The following is a 20,961-nucleotide window of genomic DNA, read 5'->3' on the forward strand; positions in this document are numbered from 1 at the left end:
TCCTCCCTGGACTGACCTATCCCCTTCCTAACTCCCCACCTACACTCACCTTTACTGGCTCCATCCCCGCCTCTTCGACCTGTTTGTTTCCTCTCCACCTATCCTCTCCTCTATCCAGCTTCTATTCGCCTCCCTCTCTCTCCCTATTTATTTCAGAACCCCCTTCCCCTCCCCCTTTTCTGATGAAGGGTCTAGGCCCAAAACGTCAGCCTCTCTGCTCCTATGATGCTGCTTGGCCTGCTGTGTTCATCCAGCCCTACACCTTGTTGTCTCATAGCTAATCTTTGGCTTCAGTTTCACCTTCCTGCTGCTCCACATGTTGTTTGATTCTTAGAGATCAGAAATCTGTTTATCTCAGCTTTAACCATATCGGACAATGCTGCATTCACAACCCACTGAGGTGCAGAATTCTGAGGATTAGTAACCCTTTGAAGAAATTTCTCCTCATCCCATTCTTAAATAATCAATCCATTATCCCAAAATTGTCCCTCTGAGCTAGATTCCCCGGAGCAGGGGAAACAACTGCTCAGAGTGTACCCTGTCAAGTCTTGATAAACTCCTGTATATTTCAGTGAGATCATCTCTTTTTTTCCTAAATACTATTTCCCTTTCACAGACACTGTTTGATTGTGTAATGATTTTCTAAATGCCCTATTATCAACTCCTTAATAATGAGTTCTAGCATTTTCCAAATGGCAGATATAAGACTTAACTGGCCTATGGTTTCCCAATTTCTGTCTCTGTCCTTTTGTAACAATGGTGTTATATTTGCTGTTTTCTAAATTCTGGGACCTTTACAGAATCCGGGCAGTATTCAAAGATAACAATCAATGCATCCACTGTCTCTGCAGGCCCTACCTTTAAGATTCTAGATGCAGGTCATTGTATCCAGGGTACCTGTCAGCCTTCAGTCTCACTAGTACTCCTAGTACTTTTTCTCTAGTGATGATAATTGTTTAAGATCCTCCCTTCTGTTTCTTGATATATCACTTTCTTAGGATATTTTCCGTGTCTTTTACTCTGAAGATGGATACAAAAGAAATGTTCAAAATTTCTGCCATTTCCTTGCTCTCAGTATTAATTCTCCAATGTTAGCCATTAAGGGACCAATGCTTACTTTAGCTACTCCTTTCGTTTTCAAATACTTCAATCAGGTTTTACTATCTTTTCAAATTTCTTGATAGATTTTCCTCATCTGCCAATTTCTCTGTATTTTTGACCTTATTACTGGTTTCTGAGATTTTCCAATTTTCTGGACCCACCACTAACATTTGTAGCATTTTACATCTTATCTTTCAGTACGATATCATAATTAATATCTTAGTTAGCCAAGGATGGTGTGCCCTTCCCATAGGTCCTCTCTTTCTAAAGGGAATTTATTTCGTTGAGAGTTATGAAATATCTCTTAAAAATCTATCTTTGTTTCTCCACCACTCTAGCTTTTAAGCTTTTTCTTTCCATTCCATATTAGCTAACCCTATTGTCCTTATTTCAGTTTAAGACACTAGTTTCAGACACAAATTTTTCAGCTTCAAACTTAATACAAAATTCTATCATGTCAGGATCACTCTTGCCTAGAGAATCATTTACGATTTGGTCATTAAACCCGTCTCAGTATTAGCATGAATACAATTGTCCTATGACTCCACATCTTCTGACCTCAATCACAACATTTCCAGTGTGGAACTTTGTTGTACTGTCAGTTTCCATACTTCAGATAAGGTATTAAGGTCTGCCCTTTTGGGTAGACAAAACAAAATAAGGGTGCTCCTGCCAGTGTCTCAGTATTTATCCCTTAACCAAACTTCACTAAAACAGATTATTTTATCTCATTGCTATTTGTGGGATCTAACTATGTGAAAAATGGTTGTTGTGTTTCCTATATTACAACAGTGAATTTGTGTTCTCTCAGCTGGGACTTGAACCTTTGGATTCAGGCATAAGGCTTGTCTACATAAAGCTTCCACTCCATTTCCTATTCTTATGGTTGGGTTAGTAAGGGGGTGTTCAGTCTAACCTTATAGAAGTGTTCTAATCTCCGCAAGTGACCAGCAGTCACTACTTTGGCATTTGATGTCATTTCCTTGAAAGATGCTTTTTGACCTGAGGAATTGTTTTACGTTGTCACATTTCCTGGTTGGATTAGTGCACCAGAATCAAGTCCCAATATCTTATTAGTCATCACAAATGTGAAACATAACAAATTTAATATCTAGATTGGTCAATGTCTGACTGCGGCCACGAAGATAAAGTAAACTCTCACCAAGTTCCATCAGTGAACAAGAAAGCCAACAACTTATTTATTACACAAACAGCCCTTAATATATTTAGGAATATCGTGGGTAGAAAATATAGGCAAAAAAACGCACAAAGTCGGTAGATCAAAAGTCCAATCAGAATGAGGAAATGAGGTGACTTTTGTTTTGTCATTGTTTGTTTTGATTTTTGGTAACGATATCATGTTATTGACTGCAACTGCGGCGATCCTCAATTTGGTAGCTGGTCAGTTGGAACTAGGCCTTGGCTTGGATTAGAAGTTTCATTTCTGTCTTCAGTCTTTGAGTGTTATAACTTTTCCAATTAAAAAAGAGGAAAGGATCTGGCTAGCTTACAGGCGTCTTGCAGCTCTATCCCAACTGATCTCTCTCCTTTCAGTTCAGTGATGAACTTTACCTAAAATAATCCAAACTTTGTTGCTGGGTACTTACTCTCATTTTAATTTCCCAAAAGATGCCTCATACGAATACGAAATATCAAATTCAGTTCCAACAAAAGAAAACACATAATTCCATTTTACCTACAAGCTGTGTCAAAAACAACTGGTTTATTCTTTGTGACAAATCTATCCAAACTTCAATTTTCTCCAAATTATAATTCAAAATAAAATATCTGTATGCTCTGGTTTTTTGTTCAGATTGTATAAATCTTTCGCTTTTTACCTAAAGATTTCCATGGAGAAGAACAATATGGACTGTAGCAGTTCCAGAAAAGAGATCTTCAGCACTTTCTCAATGGTAATTATGGATGGGCAATACAGGCTAGCTTTCCACAGAATCCCCATAGTGTGGAAACAGGCCATTCGACCAATGGGTCCACATTGACCCTCTGAAGAGCATCCCACCAGACCCAATCCCCAGCCCTATCCCTGTAACTCTGCATTTCCCATGGCTAACCCACCTATACCCCTGAACACTATGGGCAATTTAGCACAGCTAATCCACCGACACTGCACATCTTTGGACTGTGGGAGGAAATGGGAGCAACCGGTGGAAACCCACGCAGACACAGGGAAAACATGCAAACTCCAAACAGGCAGTCGCCCAAGGGTAGAATCAAACCCAGGTCCCTGGTGCTGTGAGACAGCAGCAGTGTTAACCACTGAGCCATCATGCCACTATTGTTATTGTTATCGGCACTCACATCCCAGGAACATAGGAGACCATTTTGACCTTCCAACCTGTTCTACCATTAAATGAGATCATGGCTTGTCTCTACTTGAATTCCACATACCTGTTTATAAGACCTTTGTTTTACTTGTGATCAAATGAGGAGATATTTTGTATGCATTGAACTAACCAGGAGCATTCTAACAATCCAAAGCACTGTGACTACCCACGAACCCTCAGATGGGTCTGAATGGATCTGTGTGTTGCTATTTGCTTCAGGCATTGTGGAGCTGAGATTACTGCTCAAATGCAAGATGCTCACACCAAATGCTAAGTGATATTACTGAAGTGAAAGACATGTTTGGAACCAGCTGTGGATAGATGTTACCTTCTGGAAGTCCTCATGGAAACTGCCAACTTTATTTCGTCCACTAAGGGAGAAATTGGCGGAAGACGATTTGCTTACAATGTTCGAGCCTAGTACAGAAGGCAGTAAGTAGGCTGCAGGACCTGGAACAAGAATCAAGACCCTTTTCGTTAATGGATTTGTTCCACGGAATGAATTGAAACAAGAAATTCTGTAACAATATGATGAAATTCAATGAAATTGGTCAGCAAATTAGTTAGTTTTCCTGGTGAATTTATCCAAACAACGAATCACTCGACTGCTGTAAAATGCTGAACCATTGAATGGCCAGGCTTAGCTCTCTAACGGTGAACAAGACAAGAAAAGTGACAAACACCTGGTGACTGGTCAGTCCTGAAACCTTTTGTCCTCCCAGCGATGGAAAATGAAGGAGCTGCACTGAAGGCTGATTTCCCAGCCTTCTCTGGGGAGTAGGTACCTGCATGGAAATCAGATATGTCAACACCTGACAAATCATTGTGTTTATTTAGCAAATGCAACCCCCTAAGCCAAGCAATAGCCTTCTCATTTCCTAATGCAGCAACATATTCATATTCATATTCACATTCATATTCATGGGGAGGCAAATGGCCTAGTGATATTATCACTGGACTGTTAATTCAGAGACCCAGCTAATGTTCTGGGAACCTGGGTTTGAATCCTGTCATGGCAGGTGGTGGAATTTGAATTCAATAAATATCTGGAATTAAGAGTCTAATGATGACTATGAATCCATTGTTGATTGTTGGAAAAACCCATCCAGTTCACTAATGTCCTTTAGGGAAGGAAACTGCCATCCTTACCCAGTCTGGCCTACATGAGACTCCAGACCCACAGCAATGTGGTTGACTCTTAACTGCCCTGTGAGCAATTGGGGATGGGCAATAAATGCTGCCAAGCCAGCGACGCCCTCATCCCATGAATGAATAAAGGAAAAAAAACTCTCTAACCAAGTGTCAGGGTTACCTGGACCTGGGGTCTGGAATGGATTGTTGTCCTTTGGTCGACCGTAGAGGGAATAGGCTGGCGCCCCATCCTTTCCTTTCCTAGTGAGCAGCGATGGGATGAGGTAGGCTGGACCTGGTGAACTGTCCACGGTGAATCTGGCGTGAGGTACTCCAAAGCTGTATGCTGGGGACTTGTATTTTGTAGCATCATGCTGGGAATAACCTGGACAGGTAAGCGTTATTACTATCAGACTGATTGGTAGGAGTAGAGAGGCAGGATGAAGATTGAGAGTTTGAATGAAGAGGCAGTGGGTCAGAGTGAAGAGACAATGAGATGTGGGGAATGGGTGCACAATACAATGAACAAATTGGCTGAAGGGGCCTGGAGACCCTTTGTTCTATCTGTGGTGGGTCATTGATTGGATTTTTTATAGTACAAGAGCCTAATGGACCAATGCCAACACCTAGTGATTGTTCCCTTGCCAAACCTCAACGCTGACGAAATTCACCAAGCCATTGTACAAACCAAGAACAGTAAGGCTCCTAGTGCAGGTGATATCTCAGCAGGGGTATTGAGGCTTGGCAGAGATTCAGTTGTGCACTGTCTATATTTACTCTTCTTGCAACATTGGCATGAAGTGAGGCTCTCAGAAGGCCTAAAGAATGCCAACATTCTCTCAATATTCAAAAAGAAAAAAGGAATAAATGTGACAGCTACAGAGGCATAGCTCTACTCTCCACCACAAGCAAAATCCTTGCCAGAGTATCATTGGACTGCCTACTTCCACTGGCAGAAGCCTTTCTGCCAGAATACCAGTGTGGTTTCAGAGCATCACAAAGCATTTCAGGTCTGATCTTTACCATTCAGCAGATCAAAGAGAAATGTTGTGAGTAAAACCTTGTTCTCTAAATGACCTTCATCAATCGAGTGAAAGCTGTTGACTCAGCCAAACAGGAAACTCTCTGGAAGATCCTGGGCAATGTTGCATGTCTGCAGAAAGACATCAAGGTCAGATGGTTTCTCATGACAAAATGACTGTCGCTATTCTCTGTAATGGACTAGAGTCAGATTCCTTTCCTGTCAGAACTGATGTCAAGCAATAATGTGTGCTTGGTGCTATCCCTTTTTAAATGACCATCCTCAACAGCAAAGGGTTCAGGAAATATTTCGAAGGATGTTACCAGATTTGGAGGCTTTGAGCTATAGGGAGAGACTGAATAGGCTGGGGCTATTTTCCCTGAAGCGTCAGAGGCTGAGGGATGACCATGTAGAGGTTCATGAAATCGTGAGGGGAATGGATAGGATAAATGGACAAGGTCTTTTCCCAAGGGTGGGGGAGTCAAAAACTAGAGGGCGTTGGTTTAAGGTGAGAGGGGAAAGATTTAAAAGGGACCTTAGGGCAACTGTTTCACAAAGAGGGTCACGTGTGTATTGAATGAGCTGCCAGAGAAGTGGTGGAGCCTGGTACAATTACAACATTTAAAAGGCATCTGGATGTGTATATGAATAGGAATGGTTTCGAGGTATATGGGCCAAATGCTGGCAAACGGGACTAGATTTATCTAGGATATCTGGTTGGCATCAATGAGTTGGACCAAAGCGTCTGTTTCCATGCTGTACATCTCTATGACTCACAGCCAAACAACTGACATACATGTCAGGAGCAGTGGTAAGGATTTTGAGCCTGATCTGTCATTCATTAAGGTTATGATGATCTGATTATGGCCTAAATTCCACATTCCTGCCTACCCTGATGACCCTGATGACTCCATTCCTGTTGCAATGAACAACATTTCAGTTGCCTTCCTAATCACTTAACTTACTTTCACACTAACTGCATGTGATTCATACCAGAACACCTAAATCCTTCTGTATCTCAGAGTTCTGTAAACTCTCTCTCCATTTAAATAATTTTCAGCTTTTCTGTTTCTCTTGCCAAAGTGAGTAAGTTCATATTTTTTTATATTATACTCCATCTGCCAAATTTTGATCACTCACCTAGCCTATCTCTACGCCTTTGCAAAAACCGAAAGAACTGCCTGACTAATGTTAATTGTTGCAGATGGGAAGATCCTCAATGATGTCCTTTCATCAGCCCATGTGGTTGCATAGTCTGGATTTGAGCACGGCATTGAGACACTGTCTCCATTAGAGCAATTCTGCTTATGGAATAATGCAGCATTAACAGAGGCTATTCTACCCATTGCACCTGTTCTGTGTCTTTGAAAGAGCTCTCCAATCAGTGTCATAAACCCCAACCTCCCCTTTCCACCACCACTCATTCTTTCCCCATAGCAATGTACATCTTTTTTTCCTTTTCAATTATTTAAGCGTGTGGGTGTGAGCCCCAGAATACCGCGTGAGGAATCCCAAGTGCGGGAGCGGTGCAAGGGGGGCCAATCCCGGTCAAGCACGACATCTTATTGCTGCTGAGTGCCGGTGAGGGGCGGGCTGGAGGCTGGTGTGATGTGGGACCGTTGTTGGATTTGGGTCTGGTGCCACGTGCTGAGCTGCTGCTGTTCGGTACTCTTACCAGACTGTCATGTAAATCCTTTCCTTTTAATCCTCTTGTATAACAACATTTTTTTTTTACTTGGTAAGATTTGTACCTAGGTACTTGTACCTAAAATGGCGCTATTAAAAGGCAACCATTGTAAAAACTTTTCACTGTACTTCTGCACTGGAGTACAAGTGACAGTAAAGGATATTCTATTCTATTTTATTCTAACCAATTTCCCTTTCATAATTACAACTGAGTCCACTGGCCTTTCAGGCAGTACATTCCAGATCATAACAATCGACTGTGTAAAAATATTTCTCCTCATCTCCCCGATGGTCTTTGTACCAATTATGTTAAACCTGTGTCCTCTGATTACCGACCCTCCTGCCACTGGAAACAGTTTCACCCAATCAATTCTGTAGGCAATTAGGAAGTGTTTCAAATCTATTCAAGAAGTGGTTTTAGCTGATGGAGGTCAATTGGCTTAAATAACGTTCGGAGATAAACACTGTAACTGCATCACATTCAGATCCATAAATCTATCCCATGAGGATGTGTGATCACCATATTAAATGTGTGCTTTTGTCCGCATTCTGAGCTCTCTGAGGACTGATTAGTAATTGTTTACAGAAAGACACGGTCGTCGCTCGGTAACAGACAACTACCCACACAAGTGTCTGCAGTAATTCTCTCCTTGACTCCTCACATTTCTTCCCTGCACCCTGCTCCCTTACTTGCAGCCTTTGCCTTTTTCACTGTCAGAAGTACCTTGTTGATAGTTTTCGTTCAGTCTGTTAAATTCTAAACGTTTGAAGTAAGACTGGTTGATGTTAGTTCAGTCCTGATTTATAGCGTGGCATCTCATATCTACAGGTGCTTACTAGATTTGTATCAATTCCCAATTTCTTGGAGTTTCTAACCTGATCTTGCAACCACAGTATGTGCGTAGCTGGTTCAGTGTCTGGTCAATTTTTACACCCAAGATGTTGATCCTGTTGGAAATGTTATGAGGTGACCAGGAGCTCGATCAAAGCATCTTAAATGAATAAAGACGGAATTATTTGGAGAGAAGGACAAATCATATATTTTGGTTTCTGCTTTTCTTGTGTTTTCCTATCTAACAGTAACTACACTTTGGGACTTGCTGGAGAATGGAATAAGTTGCATGTGCTTTCTCCCGTTTATAAAGGATGAGCGATACTGATCCACCTTGACCTTTAGCTGTGGTCTGTCCCCAGATTAACCCACACAGCCAGAGACATGCGCCAGTAAGATGCTTATTTCCATTTAAAAAAAAACTTATTAATTACCAGTTCAGCTCTTCTTTCCTTCCCGAGAACTTCAACTCAGGCCTGAGCTTTCGGATTCGATTGCTTTCAGTCTATCTGTTCCAGAAATGTTATGACATCTCTTGGGGCAAGTATGACTTGAACCCCCAAAACCATCTAGGCCGGGGGTAGGGATATTAACACCGTACCATATTATTATGCCTTTATTATTGTAGCTTCTGAAATGGGTGTTTTAAATGCCAGCGCACAGAGAAATCTGAGATAGTAGGAACTGCAGATGCTGGAGAATCCGAGACAACAAGGTGCAGGGCTGGATGAACACAGCAGGCCAAGCAGCATTATAGGAGCAGAGTAATCTGTATGTTTTCACTCTTCCTCCTGTAGCACCTGCTCTCTGCTGAGATGTCAGTTTTCTGAAAGAAAGCGGGGGGCAGCACAGCAGCCTGCACATATATACTGAGCGCTTGGGCCGGAGATGTGTATTTTAGCACCTACCTATTGAACTGGGGAGTCCATACTTAGGACCGGGACTGCCGTACAAAGCTGCAATCGGTCCTCGAGGCCGGTGCGGTCTCCAGTTTCCCACCCACTCGGAACTCATGTCGGCGTTTAAGCTGACAACACCTTCCGGAGAGAAAATCTATCATTACTACTTCAACAAAGACACCTTTTCTTTCACCCAGTTTGTAGCTCAGTGCAAGGAAAGGCGCACGATAGAGAAGTAAAACGTCTTTCAATGTTTTATCGTTTCAATAACCGGTATTTCAGGGGCAGTGGGTTTGAGAAAGGGGCAGTGGGTTTGGAGAAAGGCAGTGGGTTGAGGAGAGGTGGATTGGGTTTGAAGGGAGGGGGCAGTGAGTTTGAGGGGAGGGGAAGTGGGTTTGAGGGGAGGGGGCACTGGGTTGGGAAGAGGCAGTGAGTTGGAGGAGAGCAGCAGTGGGCTTGGGAAGAGGCAGTGGGTTGAGGACAAGGGGAGTGGGTTTGAGGAGAGGGTGCAGTAGGTTTGAGGAGAGGGGGCAGTAGGTTTGAGGAGAGGCAGTGGATTTTGGGAGGGGGGAATGGGTTTGAGTGGATGGGTCAGTGGGTTTGAGGGGAGAAGGCAGTGGGTTGAAGGGAGGATCAGTGGGTTTGGGGAGAAGCAGTGGGTTTGGGGAGAGGCAGTGGGTTTGGGGAGGAGGCAGTGAGTTGAGGGGAGAGGCAGTGGGTTTGAGGAGGAGGCAATGGGTTTGGGGAGGAGGCAGTGGGTTTGGGGAGAGGCAGTGGGGTTGGGAGAGGCAGTGGGTTTGGGGAGGAGGCAGTGGGTTTGGGGAGGAGGCAGGGGTTTGAGCTATTTACTGACCCTCTGTGTTCGCACCGTGCCGAGGAGGTTCACTCGTTGTCTTTGAGTTTAGATTAAATCCAACAAACAAACTCTGCCCTGATCCTCCCATCTCCATGGATACCGTACACAATCCCCATAGCAATCCGCTCCAGTGCGGGATACAGCACGGTCCCAGCAGTTCGGTCCAATCTCCGCCATTTACTGGGAGTTTATGCGGGTCCCTAAAATTATTCCACATTGAGCTGGATCAGCAGCGGTCCCCTGGAATTGCTGGGATCACTGCCGGGGAATGGATTCATTGTTGAGTTAGTTACTCTGGATCACTGCCATGTCCTGGAATTACTCCAGTCCAGTGCGATTTCTGAGAGTTACTCCGGATCAGCTTTGCCCCCCTTTTCCCGGAGAGACTCCGGATCAGATTTGCCCCAGAGAGACTCCGGATCAGCTTTGCCCCCCTTCTCCCAGAGAAACTCCGGATCAGCTTTGCCCCCCTTCTCCCGGAGGGACTCCGGATCAGATTTGGCCCAGAGAGACTCCGGATCAGATTTGCTCACTGGAGAAACTCCATTCCCGCTGCTGGTTTGTAAAAACTGGAGGCCATCACATCTAAATTATTCATCTCTATTTGTGTCCTTATATTATTAAAAGGCTTCGGGCATTCCAAAAAAGAGAGTTTTCTTTTCACTGTTTTTCTTTGAATGGACCTTATCCGCTGTTGCACTATTCATGTTAAACTCGATCTTTGCCTCTTGCATGGGAACATGGCATTTGGGAGTAGGAGTAGGTCATTTGACCTCTTGAGCCTGCTCTGATATTCAATAAGATCTTGGCTAATCTGGTAATATTCCTGTCTAGCCCTGAGAATCTTTCACCACCCTTGCTTATCAAAAATCTATCTGCCTTAACCTTAAAGACATTTAAAGACCGAAGCTCTCTTTCTTAAAAGGTGGAGGAAGCAAAGACTCATAGTCCTTCTTGTTCACTCTGCTTCTCTCGTACTCAAATAGCTACAACTGGTTGACTTTTCTCTTCAGATTTTGAAGTCTCTCTTCACCTGACCCATCCCTAACTCTCTTAATTTAAAGCCATACCCACAGCCCTAGCTATGTCATTAACCAAGACACTGATCCCAAAGAGTTAGCTTTTAACTGAGCCTGGCATCAAAGAACCTTAATTAAATCGAAGTGTAAGAGAAGTATACATTTTCTGGTGAAAACTCCATTCGTTAGAGTCATATCTGGCACAAAGGAAGGCAACAGTGGGTGTTGGAACTCAATCAGCTCGGCCCGAGAACATCACTGACATAGGCTCAACCATCTAGAAGTCTGTCCAGTGGCATACCACAGAGTTCAGTGAAGGGCCATAGAGTCCATAGAGCTGTACAGCATGGAAAAACCCTTCAGTCCCACACATGCATGCTGACCAGATATCCTAAATTAATGTAACCCCTTTTGCCAGCATTTGACCCGTATCCCTCTAAACCCTTCCTATTCATATACCCATCCAGAAGCCTTTTAAGTATTATAATTGTACCAGCCTCCACCACTTCCTCTGGCAGCTCATTCCATACATGCACCACCCTCTGCGTGAAAACATTGCACCTTAGGTTCCTTTTAAATCTTTCCCCTCTCACCTTAAACCTATGCCCTCTGGTTTTGGGCTCCTCTACCCGGGGGAAGAGACCTTGCCTATTCACCCCATTCATGCCCCTCATGATTTTATGAACCTGTAAAGGTCATTCCTTAGCCTCCGACACTCCAGGGAAAATAGCCTCAGCCTATTCATCCTCTCCCTATAGCTGAACCCCTCCTACCCTGACATCATCCTTGTAATAGATGTTGGTGTGTTTGCTGAGCTGGGAGGTTTGATAGTGGATGTTTTGTCACCTTACTAGGTGACATCCTCAGTGCTGTGGAGACTCCTGTGAAGCGCTGTTGTCTTGTGCCGGTTCAAATTTATATGGTATGGTTTTTGCTGCTTCTGGTAGGTGCTGGTTCCGGCTGTGTGTTGTAATGGTTGGTATATTGGGTCTAATTCAATGTGTTTGTTGATGGAGTGCACAGATAAATGCCAAGCCTCCAAAAATTCCCTGGCTGTCCTCTGTTTGGCTTGTCCAATGATAGTGGTGTTGTCCCAGCTGAAAGTGTGGTTTTTCTCGTCTATGAGTATTGAAACGAAGGACATCTGGTTGTGTCGTTTAGTTGCTAGCTGGTGTTCGTGGATGCAGGTTGCTAGTTGTCTGCCATGTATTGTTTTGTGCAGTCTCTGCATGGTATCTTGTAATCCACATTTGTCCTGTCCATGGTATCTTTTGGGTCTTTAACCCTGGTCAGTGGCTGTCTTACTGTGGCTGCCGGTTTCTTTACTCTCATGATTCCTAGTGGTCTGAGCAGTCTGGCTGTCAGTTCTGAGGTGTTTTTTATATATGGTATAGTGGCTATTGTTTGGGGTTTTGGTGTGTCCTGGTTGTGTTGGCTGTTGGCTCGGCATCTGTGGATGAAGTTGCGAGGGTATCCATTCCTGGTAAAGACCTTGTAGAGGTGTTCTTCTTCTTCCTTCTGCAGATCGGATATGCCGCAATGGGTAGCGGCCCTTTTGAACAGGGTCCCAACACAGCTCTTCTTGTGTGAGTTGGGCTGGTTGCTGTGATAGTTTAAGACCTGGTCAGTATGTGTGAATTTCCTGTACACTTTTGTAGTGAAGTCACCATTCTGTTTTCTTTCCACCATCACATTCAGGAATGTGAGTTTGTTGTTGTTTTCCTCTTCTCTGTGAGTATGGTGTTGAAGAGTGGATGGGTGTTCTCAATTTCTGTTCTTTTCATAATTACAAAAGTGCTATCCGTGTATCTGATCCAGAGCTTGGGTTGGATCTGTGGGAGGGCTGTTTGTTCTTTGCATGACTGCCTCAGCTATCAATCCGGAGATGGGTGAGCCCATGGGAGTCTCATTGATCTGCTCATGTAGCTTGCTGTTGAATGTAAACTCTGTTGTTAAGCAGAAGTCCAGTAGTTTCAGTATGCAGAGACTGCACAAAACACTACATGGGACAAACAAGCAGACAACTAGCAACCTGCATCCATGAACACCAGCTAGCAACTAAACGACACGAACAGACGTCCTTGGTTTCAATACACACAGACGAGAAAAAACACACTTTCAGCTGGGACAACACCACCATCATAGGACAAGCCAAACAGAGGACAGCCAGGGAACTGTTGGAGGATTGGCATTCATTCACAGACTCCACCAACAAACACATTGAATTAGACCTGATATACCGACCATTAAAACGCACTGCCTGAACCGGCACCTATCGGAAGCAGCAAAAATCAGACCATATAAATTCGAACCGGCACAAGACAACAGCGTTTCACAGGATGCTCCACAGCACTGAGGATGTCACCTAGTAAGGGGATGAAATGTCTGTTAGCAAACCTCCCAGCTCAGCAAACACACCAATATCTACAACCAGCACCCGAGCTACAAATCTTCACTCAAACCCTGAACATCCTTTTAAATCTTTTCTGAATCCTTTCAAGTTTCACAACATCCTTCCTGTAGCAGGGAGGCCAGAATTGCATGCAGTGTTCTAAAAGTGGCCTAACTACTGTCCCGTAAAGCCTCAACATGACCTTCCAACTCCTATACTCAATGCACTGACCAATAAAAGCAAACATACCAAATGCCTTCTTCACTATCCTATCTACCTGCGACTCCATTTTCAACGAACTATGAACCTGCACTCCAAAGTCTCTTTGTTCAGCAATATTTTCCAGGACCTTACCAATAAGTGTATAAGTCCTGCCCTGATTTGCCTTAGCAAAATGCAACACCTCACATTCATCTAAATTAAACTCCATCTGCCACCCCTTGGCCCATTGGCCCATCTGATCAAGGTCGCGTTGTACTTTGAGGCAACCTTCTTGGCTGACCCATACACTGCCAATTTTGGAGTCATCTGCAAACTTACTAACTGTACCTCCAAATCACCTCCGTTCACATCCAAATCATTTATATAGATGATGAAAAGCTGTGGACTCAGCACTGATCCTTGTGGCACAGTGCTGGTCACAGACATCCAGTCTGAAAAGCAACCCTCCATCACCGCTCTCTGTCTTCTACCTTTGAGCCTGTTCTATATCCAAATGGCTAGTTCTTCCTGAATTCCATGTAATCTAACATTGCTAACCAGCCTACCATGTAGAACATAGTTGAACGCCTTACTGAAAGTCCATATAGATCACGTCTACCACTCTGCCCTCATCAATCCTACTTGTTACTTCTTCAAAAAACTCAATTAAGTTAGTGAGACAGGACTTCCCACACACAAAGCCATGTGGACTATTCTTAATCAGTCCTTTCCTTTCCAAATACATGTAAATCTTGTCCCTCAGGATCGCCTCCAACAATTTGCCCACCACTGACGTCAGGCTCACTGGTCTATAGTTCGCTGACTTTTCCTCACCTTTGTTGTTTGTTGTATACATTAATAATCTAGGCATAAATGTAGGAGGTACGATCAGTAAAGTTTGCAAGTAACACAAAAATTAGTGATGTGTTAAATAGCGAGGAATTAAGCCTTAGATTATAGGATGACATAGACAGGCTGGTCAGATGGGCTGAACAGTGCCAAATGGAATTTAATCCTGAAAAGTGTGGAGTGATGCATTAAGGAGGTCTAACAAAGCAAGGGAGTGCAAGTTGAATGGTAAGATCCGAGGAAGTACAAAGGACTAAAGGGAACTCGGTGTGCATGCCCATGGATAAGGGAGTTAAGAAGTCAAATGGGATGCTTGCCTTTATTAGTCAAGGCAGTAAATACAAAAGTGGGAAGTTACAATGGAGCTGTATGTAGCATTAGCTGGATCACAGCCAGGGTACGAGTGTGGTTCTGGTTGCCGCACTGCTGGAGGGGTGCGATTACATTGGAAAAGGTGCAGAGGAGATTCACCAGGATGTTGTCTGGGCTGGAGTGATTCTGCTATGAAGACAGATTAGATAGGCTAGGGTTGGTTTCCTTTGAAGAGTGAAGGCTGTGTGGGGAGCTACCTGATTTGTACAAAATTATACATAGGGAGAAATATTTCCCCTTAGTAGAGGGATCAATAACTGGGGTGGGGTCAGTTATAAGGTAAGGAGCAGGAATCTTACAGGAGCATTAAGGAACACTCTTTTCAGCCAGAGGGTAGTTAGTATCTGGAAGCTACTGTCCAAATGAGTGAGAGAGTTGGGAACCATCAAGATATTTAAGAAGTATTTAGATGAGCAATTGTAATGCATACAATTACAAAGCTATGGGCCAAGTGCCGGAAAATGGGATTAGAATAGATAAATGCTTGATGACTGTGTGGACATGATCGGCCAAAGGGCATCTTTCCATGCTGTAAAACCTCTGTGACTCTATGGCACTATCTTCACCTTCCTTCTAATACATGATTAGAATTAGGTTAGGGGTCCAATTCAATCTTTCTTCTTTGATCGTTACACCACGGATCTCTCTGTCAACTGTTCAGTTCATTTGTTGTCTCATTGTATTTATCGATTGCTAGTTTCAACAGTGAAAATCTGCAATGATCTCCTCTGAAGACAGACACAGGATATGACCAATTGAGTACACCTTGGCCGTCCAGCACTTCCCCCAGAGTAGAGAAACTACATCATGTTCTTCACAGCCTTCAACATGTCATCGATGATGACGAGCATCTCGTCAAGATCATACCTATGCCTCCCCTTTTCGCCTTCAAACAACCACCAAACCTTAAACAAACCATTGTTTGCAGCAAACTACCCAGTCTTCAGGACATCATCGACCACAACACCACACAGCCCTGCCATGGCAACCTCAGCATTACATGACTGATCATCGACATGGACACTACCATCACACATGGGAACACCACCCACCATGTACACGGAACCATGCAGATGCTATGACAGCAGATGAATAGACACCGCACAACAATCGCCAGACAGCAATGGTCCCTCCCAGTCGGGGAACACTTCAGCGAACGAGGACATTCAGCCTCCGATCTTCAGGTAAGCGTCCTCCAACATGGCTTTCAAGATACACAACAACACAAAATTGCTGAGCAGAAACTGATAGCCAAATTCCATACCCATGAAGTTAGCCTTAACCGTGATCTTGGGTTCATGTTGCGCTACATGTGACCCCACCTACACTGTTCTGTATCCGTAAAACCTTCCATACTGTCCTATTTTGACACCATCACCTTGATAAATTGTTATGATCTCTCTACCTTAATTAGTTCGTAAAATTTTGAATTACTTATTACTTTGGTTAGACCTTCAGCATGTGACTCTTATACCTATCATGTTATTCCAGTCATTTAGTTTGTCTCCGGCACCACCTTATTTTTAATTTTTTTGTAATTATCTCTCTGCCTCATTTAATCAGATTATAGATCATCCCTTTGTTTGTTATTCCAGTTGTTAACACTTTACTCACATTGTCTGAAACTTTTGATCACCTGCAGAGATTTATTATTTGACACTCCACTCACACCATTTGTATGATCTTTTGATCATTCTGCTCTTGATCTGTCTGCCTATAAATTCTGTGTCTGTGTGCTCCTTTCTCACTTCACCTGATGATGGGGCTATGCTCTGAAAACATGTGATTTCAAATAAACCTGTTGGACTATAACCTGATTTCTGACCTTGTCCATCCCAGTCTAACACCGGCACCTCCACATCATAATCAGAATTAGGAATGTTCACTGATTGTTTGACAGTATTCAATTCCATATGAAACTCCTTAGATAACTAAGCAGCCTGTGCTCAAAAGCAGCAAGCCCTGGACAACAGACAAACAGGCCAGTTTTGCAGAACAGTCATATCGGACTAAACACATTAATTCTGTTACTCTCTCCACATAAGCTGCCAGACCTGCCGAGTTTCTTCAGCATTTTGTGTTTTTGTTTCAGACAATGAGGCTTAGGTTGACTAGTGGCACATAACATTTGTACCACAGAAGGACCAGGCAATTACGTTGTCCAAGAAGAGAGAATCTAACCACCTCCCTTGACATTCAATGGCAATCACCATCAATACCCTCAGGTTAACATTGATCAGAAATTAACTGTACCAGCTATATAAACATTGTGGCTACAAGAACAGGTCAGAGGCTGGAAATTCTGCTGCAATTCTAGGAATTCCTGACTTCCCAAAGCCTGCCCACCATATACGAGTGATGTAATCCTGTTAGTAATTATTAATGTTTGAAGAGAAATTTGGGCACCAATGATTAAGTGCAAGAACTATTCCACTGGATTTTATTTTTAAACCAAAGCAAAAACTTTACTGCAAAATAAAGCTACAACTGCTAATTTAACACTATGCTTCATAATTACTTAATGCTATATATTACTTCTGCCCATGAGAAATGTTTGAAGAATCTAAATGGTTAATTTCCTTCTCCTGGGACAAAGCCAAAGATAATAACACAGCTTATGGGAATTCTGACCTCTTGCACATTCTCAATTTTCATATTTCTTCCTTGGCAGCAGTGTCTTCATAACTCTCTTGGCCTTTCCCCCTTTATGATGCTCCTTAATGTCTACATTTTCCTTTCATCATGTAATATCCTGTGAAGAATCTCAGTATATTTGACTAAGATAAAGATGATGAAGACAATGAAATAGTTCTTGTTTCCTCTCCTTGATAAGTGGGAATCAGACCTGCAGGTGATGTCTACTACATGACGGTCATTTTGCAAGCAAATTTTGTCTTCCATTGTACTAAGAAAATAATATCATATTGTTTTGGCGCAATATCACAATGCTAATTTGATGCCAGTTGAATTTTCTTGTTAAACTTATTTAATGCATCTGATTAAAAAGAAGGAGATGGATATAATATAAAGATCTTCTCAGCAACTCTAGATAACTACTTCTCCCTATGAGTTTCTGCTAACAAAGTTCTATTAGAGAATGTACCCAAGTAATTTTCCACCAGATTCTATGAATTAAAGGATTTGCTGAGGAAATACCAAATATTTCGCTTTTCATTTTTTAAGTTAACCTATTAACTTTAATTACTTGTGTATTGCGATGTATTTAGGAAGGGTTTTTTGTATTCTTTCTATAGAAATAAATTTGACCAAATAATTTACACCTTATATATTTGCCTAGCGATATGATACTTTCTGTCTGTGGAGGTGATAGAGGACTGTGGAGGACATCCCAGTTAATAGTTTAACATGCCAGCAAGTTAATTGTTGAAAAGGCCAATACTAACCTATAGAAGACAGGTGAGTGGAGTAGGGTCAAGTTGAGAAAAGGTTTGTCTAGCTATAAATCGCCAATCAAATGTTAAGGAAATGGCAAAATCACGATATTTCTTGACAATAGCTCTTCATCTCTATTCACACAGAATGCCTTGTTCCCCCATAAAGTCTTTACAGAACTAAAATGTTTTCTGTTTGTCAGATCAATTTCCATGTTTTTTATTATCAGTTATTACAACCGTTTCCTACCCGTTGAAGGGATTTTTGGTAGAAAGTTTCATATGTTCACTATGGAGAATGAAGCTCCAAACCCGATAATTATGAGCAAGCTTTTGATTTAATTACTCAGAGCTGGTGTAACATGGTGTTAATGAGACTCAATGAATAACATTGTTATACTGGTTCAGGACTTAAACTTAATCTAAGTTGGCATTCCTAGTGCAGTGTTCAAGGAGTGCGGTACAAATCAGAGTTAGAGAGTTATCGAATCATTGCAATACAGGAAGTGGCCATTCATCCCATTGACTCCGTGGCTATGCTCAGGAGCAATACTGTCAGTCCCATTTCCTTGCTATTTTTTCACGTTGACTTGTAAAAGACATATTTTTCTGTTTGGGGACTATAAACTGAAATAGAATTTGACTGCAATGTAACTGAAATACCAGGAGAATATTGCGATGTGAAAATCAAGTGCTGCATATTTTTGAGCTGTGCAATACGATGTTAATTTTTGAAACAGTGAGTGGGAGAATTCATGACTGAGTGGTGTTGGGATTCTTTTGAGCTACTGAAATTTTGTCTAACAACTGCCCTCTGATTAGTTGAGTTGCAGAGTGTTAAAAAGTGTAAGCACAGGTCAGCAGAAAGAGAAACATCCAGAACCTGCAAACTGAAACCATCCATCTTTCTCTCTCTCCCTCTTTCTTTCTGTCTATTTGTGAAAAAGAAAAACTAAGAAAGTTTAAAAGAAAGAATTCTAACAGAAAAACACCACTCAAATAGTTATCAGATTGAAGAGTGACCGTCACTCTACAGCCAACTGTGTGTAATCAGTGCTAAAAATCAGAAGGATTGCGTGAGACAATTTAACCTGCTCTTGAAATCTGGACTTGTGATCTTCATGATTTTGTTTACCTTGTCTATATTCTTTTTCCATCCATAATACCTGTATCAAACTGTCTCTCTTTGGTCAATATTAATTGTAATTAAGTGTGTGTTTGGGGTTTTTGAAGGGGTACAGTTTAAATTGCATAGCAGTAGTTTGAAAATCCTTTATATAGAAACATACCAGATAGAGCAGGAGTAGACCATTCGTTTCTCGAGCCTGGTCATCCATTCAACGTGATCATTAATGAACATCGAGTTCAATCGCCTAATCCTGCCTTCCCACCATATCCCTTGATTCCTCTAGCCACATATATCTACCTCCTTCTTGAAAATACATAATGTTTTGGCTTCAACCACTTTCTGTGGTAGTAAATTTCACAGGTTCACCACTGTCTGGGTGAAGAAATTTCTCCTCATCTCAGTCCTAGAAGGTTTACCACTTATTATCAAACTATCACCCCGCTTCTGGACTCCCCCACTATCAGGAACATTCTTTCTGCATCTAACCTGTCCAGTTCCATTAGAATTTTATAGATTTCTATGAGATCCCTCTCATTGTTCTAAATTCTGGTTTAGATTTGAGTCAATCCTCTCACTATGAAGGAACATATATTTTGCTTTCTATACTGCCTGCTGCATTTTGCACACTTACTCTCAGTGACTGGTGCACAAGGACAATCAGATGTTGTTGAAGTTATCCACTTTGGTAGCTAAAATAGGGAGGCAGATTATTATTTCGTTGTAAATTGAGAGAGAGGAATGTTCAAGAAGACCTGAGACTCCTATGCTGACCGTTACCCACTCCTTTTCCTGTCCAATTGTTCTTCTCTCTCTTTGGGCTCTATCGTTACCTATCGTTTACTCCTTACCCTCTTCACCGCGCCCCCCCCACCCCACTTCAATCATCTGCATAAAAGAAACAACTTTTTAAGAGCTACATCAGTTCTGAATGAGGGACACTAGACTTGAAACTTTAACTCTGATTTCTCTCCACAGATGCTGCCAGACCTGCTGAGATTTTCCAGCAATTTCTTGTTTTTGTATCCCATAAATCATAGCTTGGTCACTGTTCTCTGTGCACTCTTGTGCCAAACAGGAATAAACATTTTTTGTATTTCACCCATTTTCTCATTGATATTTCCCAATCCATCATACCTCATACCATCGTGGTTCCCCTTATTAAGATTCAGGATGCTAGATTCAGCATCATCTATCTCACTCTCTATCTTGATGGAGAATTCTATCATATTGTGGTTGCTCATCCCCAAGTGTCTCTAACAACTACATTATGATTATTTTTGTTTTTTCTTAAAGTTGTGTGTTATATTAAACAGTTATTGGTATGAATTGACTTTGTCCAGAATAATCAGACAGGCAAATTGGTCACCTTGGTGATCTCATTGGGATTTTATACATTTGGAAGGCTTGTGCAAACCTGAGGCATGATTACTGGCAAACTCATCCCAGTTCAGTCATAATAACATAGCCCCTCATTTTCCCATTCAATTTTATTTTTAAATTACAACTTTGCTTTCACCATCCTTGAATTCAGTGAGGTTAAACTTGCTTGCATAAAAAGTTCATCCCCTCTTTTCATTTGCATTTCTTGCCCAAAACCTTAAATCTGTGATCTATAGTTATTCTACCATAACCTAATATGGCAGCCTTTTTCCTCTATCTTATTTAGGACTATCATAATTCTGTACACCTCCATCAAGTCCTACCTCAATCTCTTTTACATCAAAGAGATCAATTCC

At 42.1% G+C, this 20,961-nt stretch overlaps 1 protein-coding gene and 1 non-coding gene across 2 annotated transcripts in view; one reads left to right on the forward strand and one right to left on the reverse strand.

The window, feature by feature from the left end:
* The window catches only part of LOC109928810 (outer dense fiber of sperm tails 3B), a 16,398-nt gene extending 6,432 nt beyond the window's left edge, over positions 1-9,966 (reverse strand). Inside the window, exons 1-6 of the mRNA XM_048607338.1 lie at positions 9,869-9,966; positions 9,025-9,153; positions 4,759-4,962; positions 4,130-4,231; positions 3,775-3,896; positions 950-1,020 (exon numbers count right to left, since the gene is read on the reverse strand). Coding sequence (XP_048463295.1) covers positions 950-1,020; positions 3,775-3,896; positions 4,130-4,231; positions 4,759-4,962; positions 9,025-9,153; positions 9,869-9,965 — 725 coding nt within the window. The 5' untranslated portion in view covers position 9,966. The remainder of the gene's footprint in view (positions 1-949; positions 1,021-3,774; positions 3,897-4,129; positions 4,232-4,758; positions 4,963-9,024; positions 9,154-9,868) is intronic.
* LOC125485289 lies at positions 2,894-3,006 on the forward strand. The gene has a single exon (XR_007264011.1). It is a non-coding gene; the product is annotated as a U5 spliceosomal RNA (small nuclear RNA).
* Positions 9,967-20,961: the final 10,995 nt, after the last annotated feature.

This window comes from Rhincodon typus, chromosome 17 (genome assembly GCF_021869965.1).
Source record: "Rhincodon typus isolate 14 chromosome 17, sRhiTyp1.1, whole genome shotgun sequence".
Lineage (NCBI taxonomy): Eukaryota > Metazoa > Chordata > Chondrichthyes > Orectolobiformes > Rhincodontidae > Rhincodon > Rhincodon typus.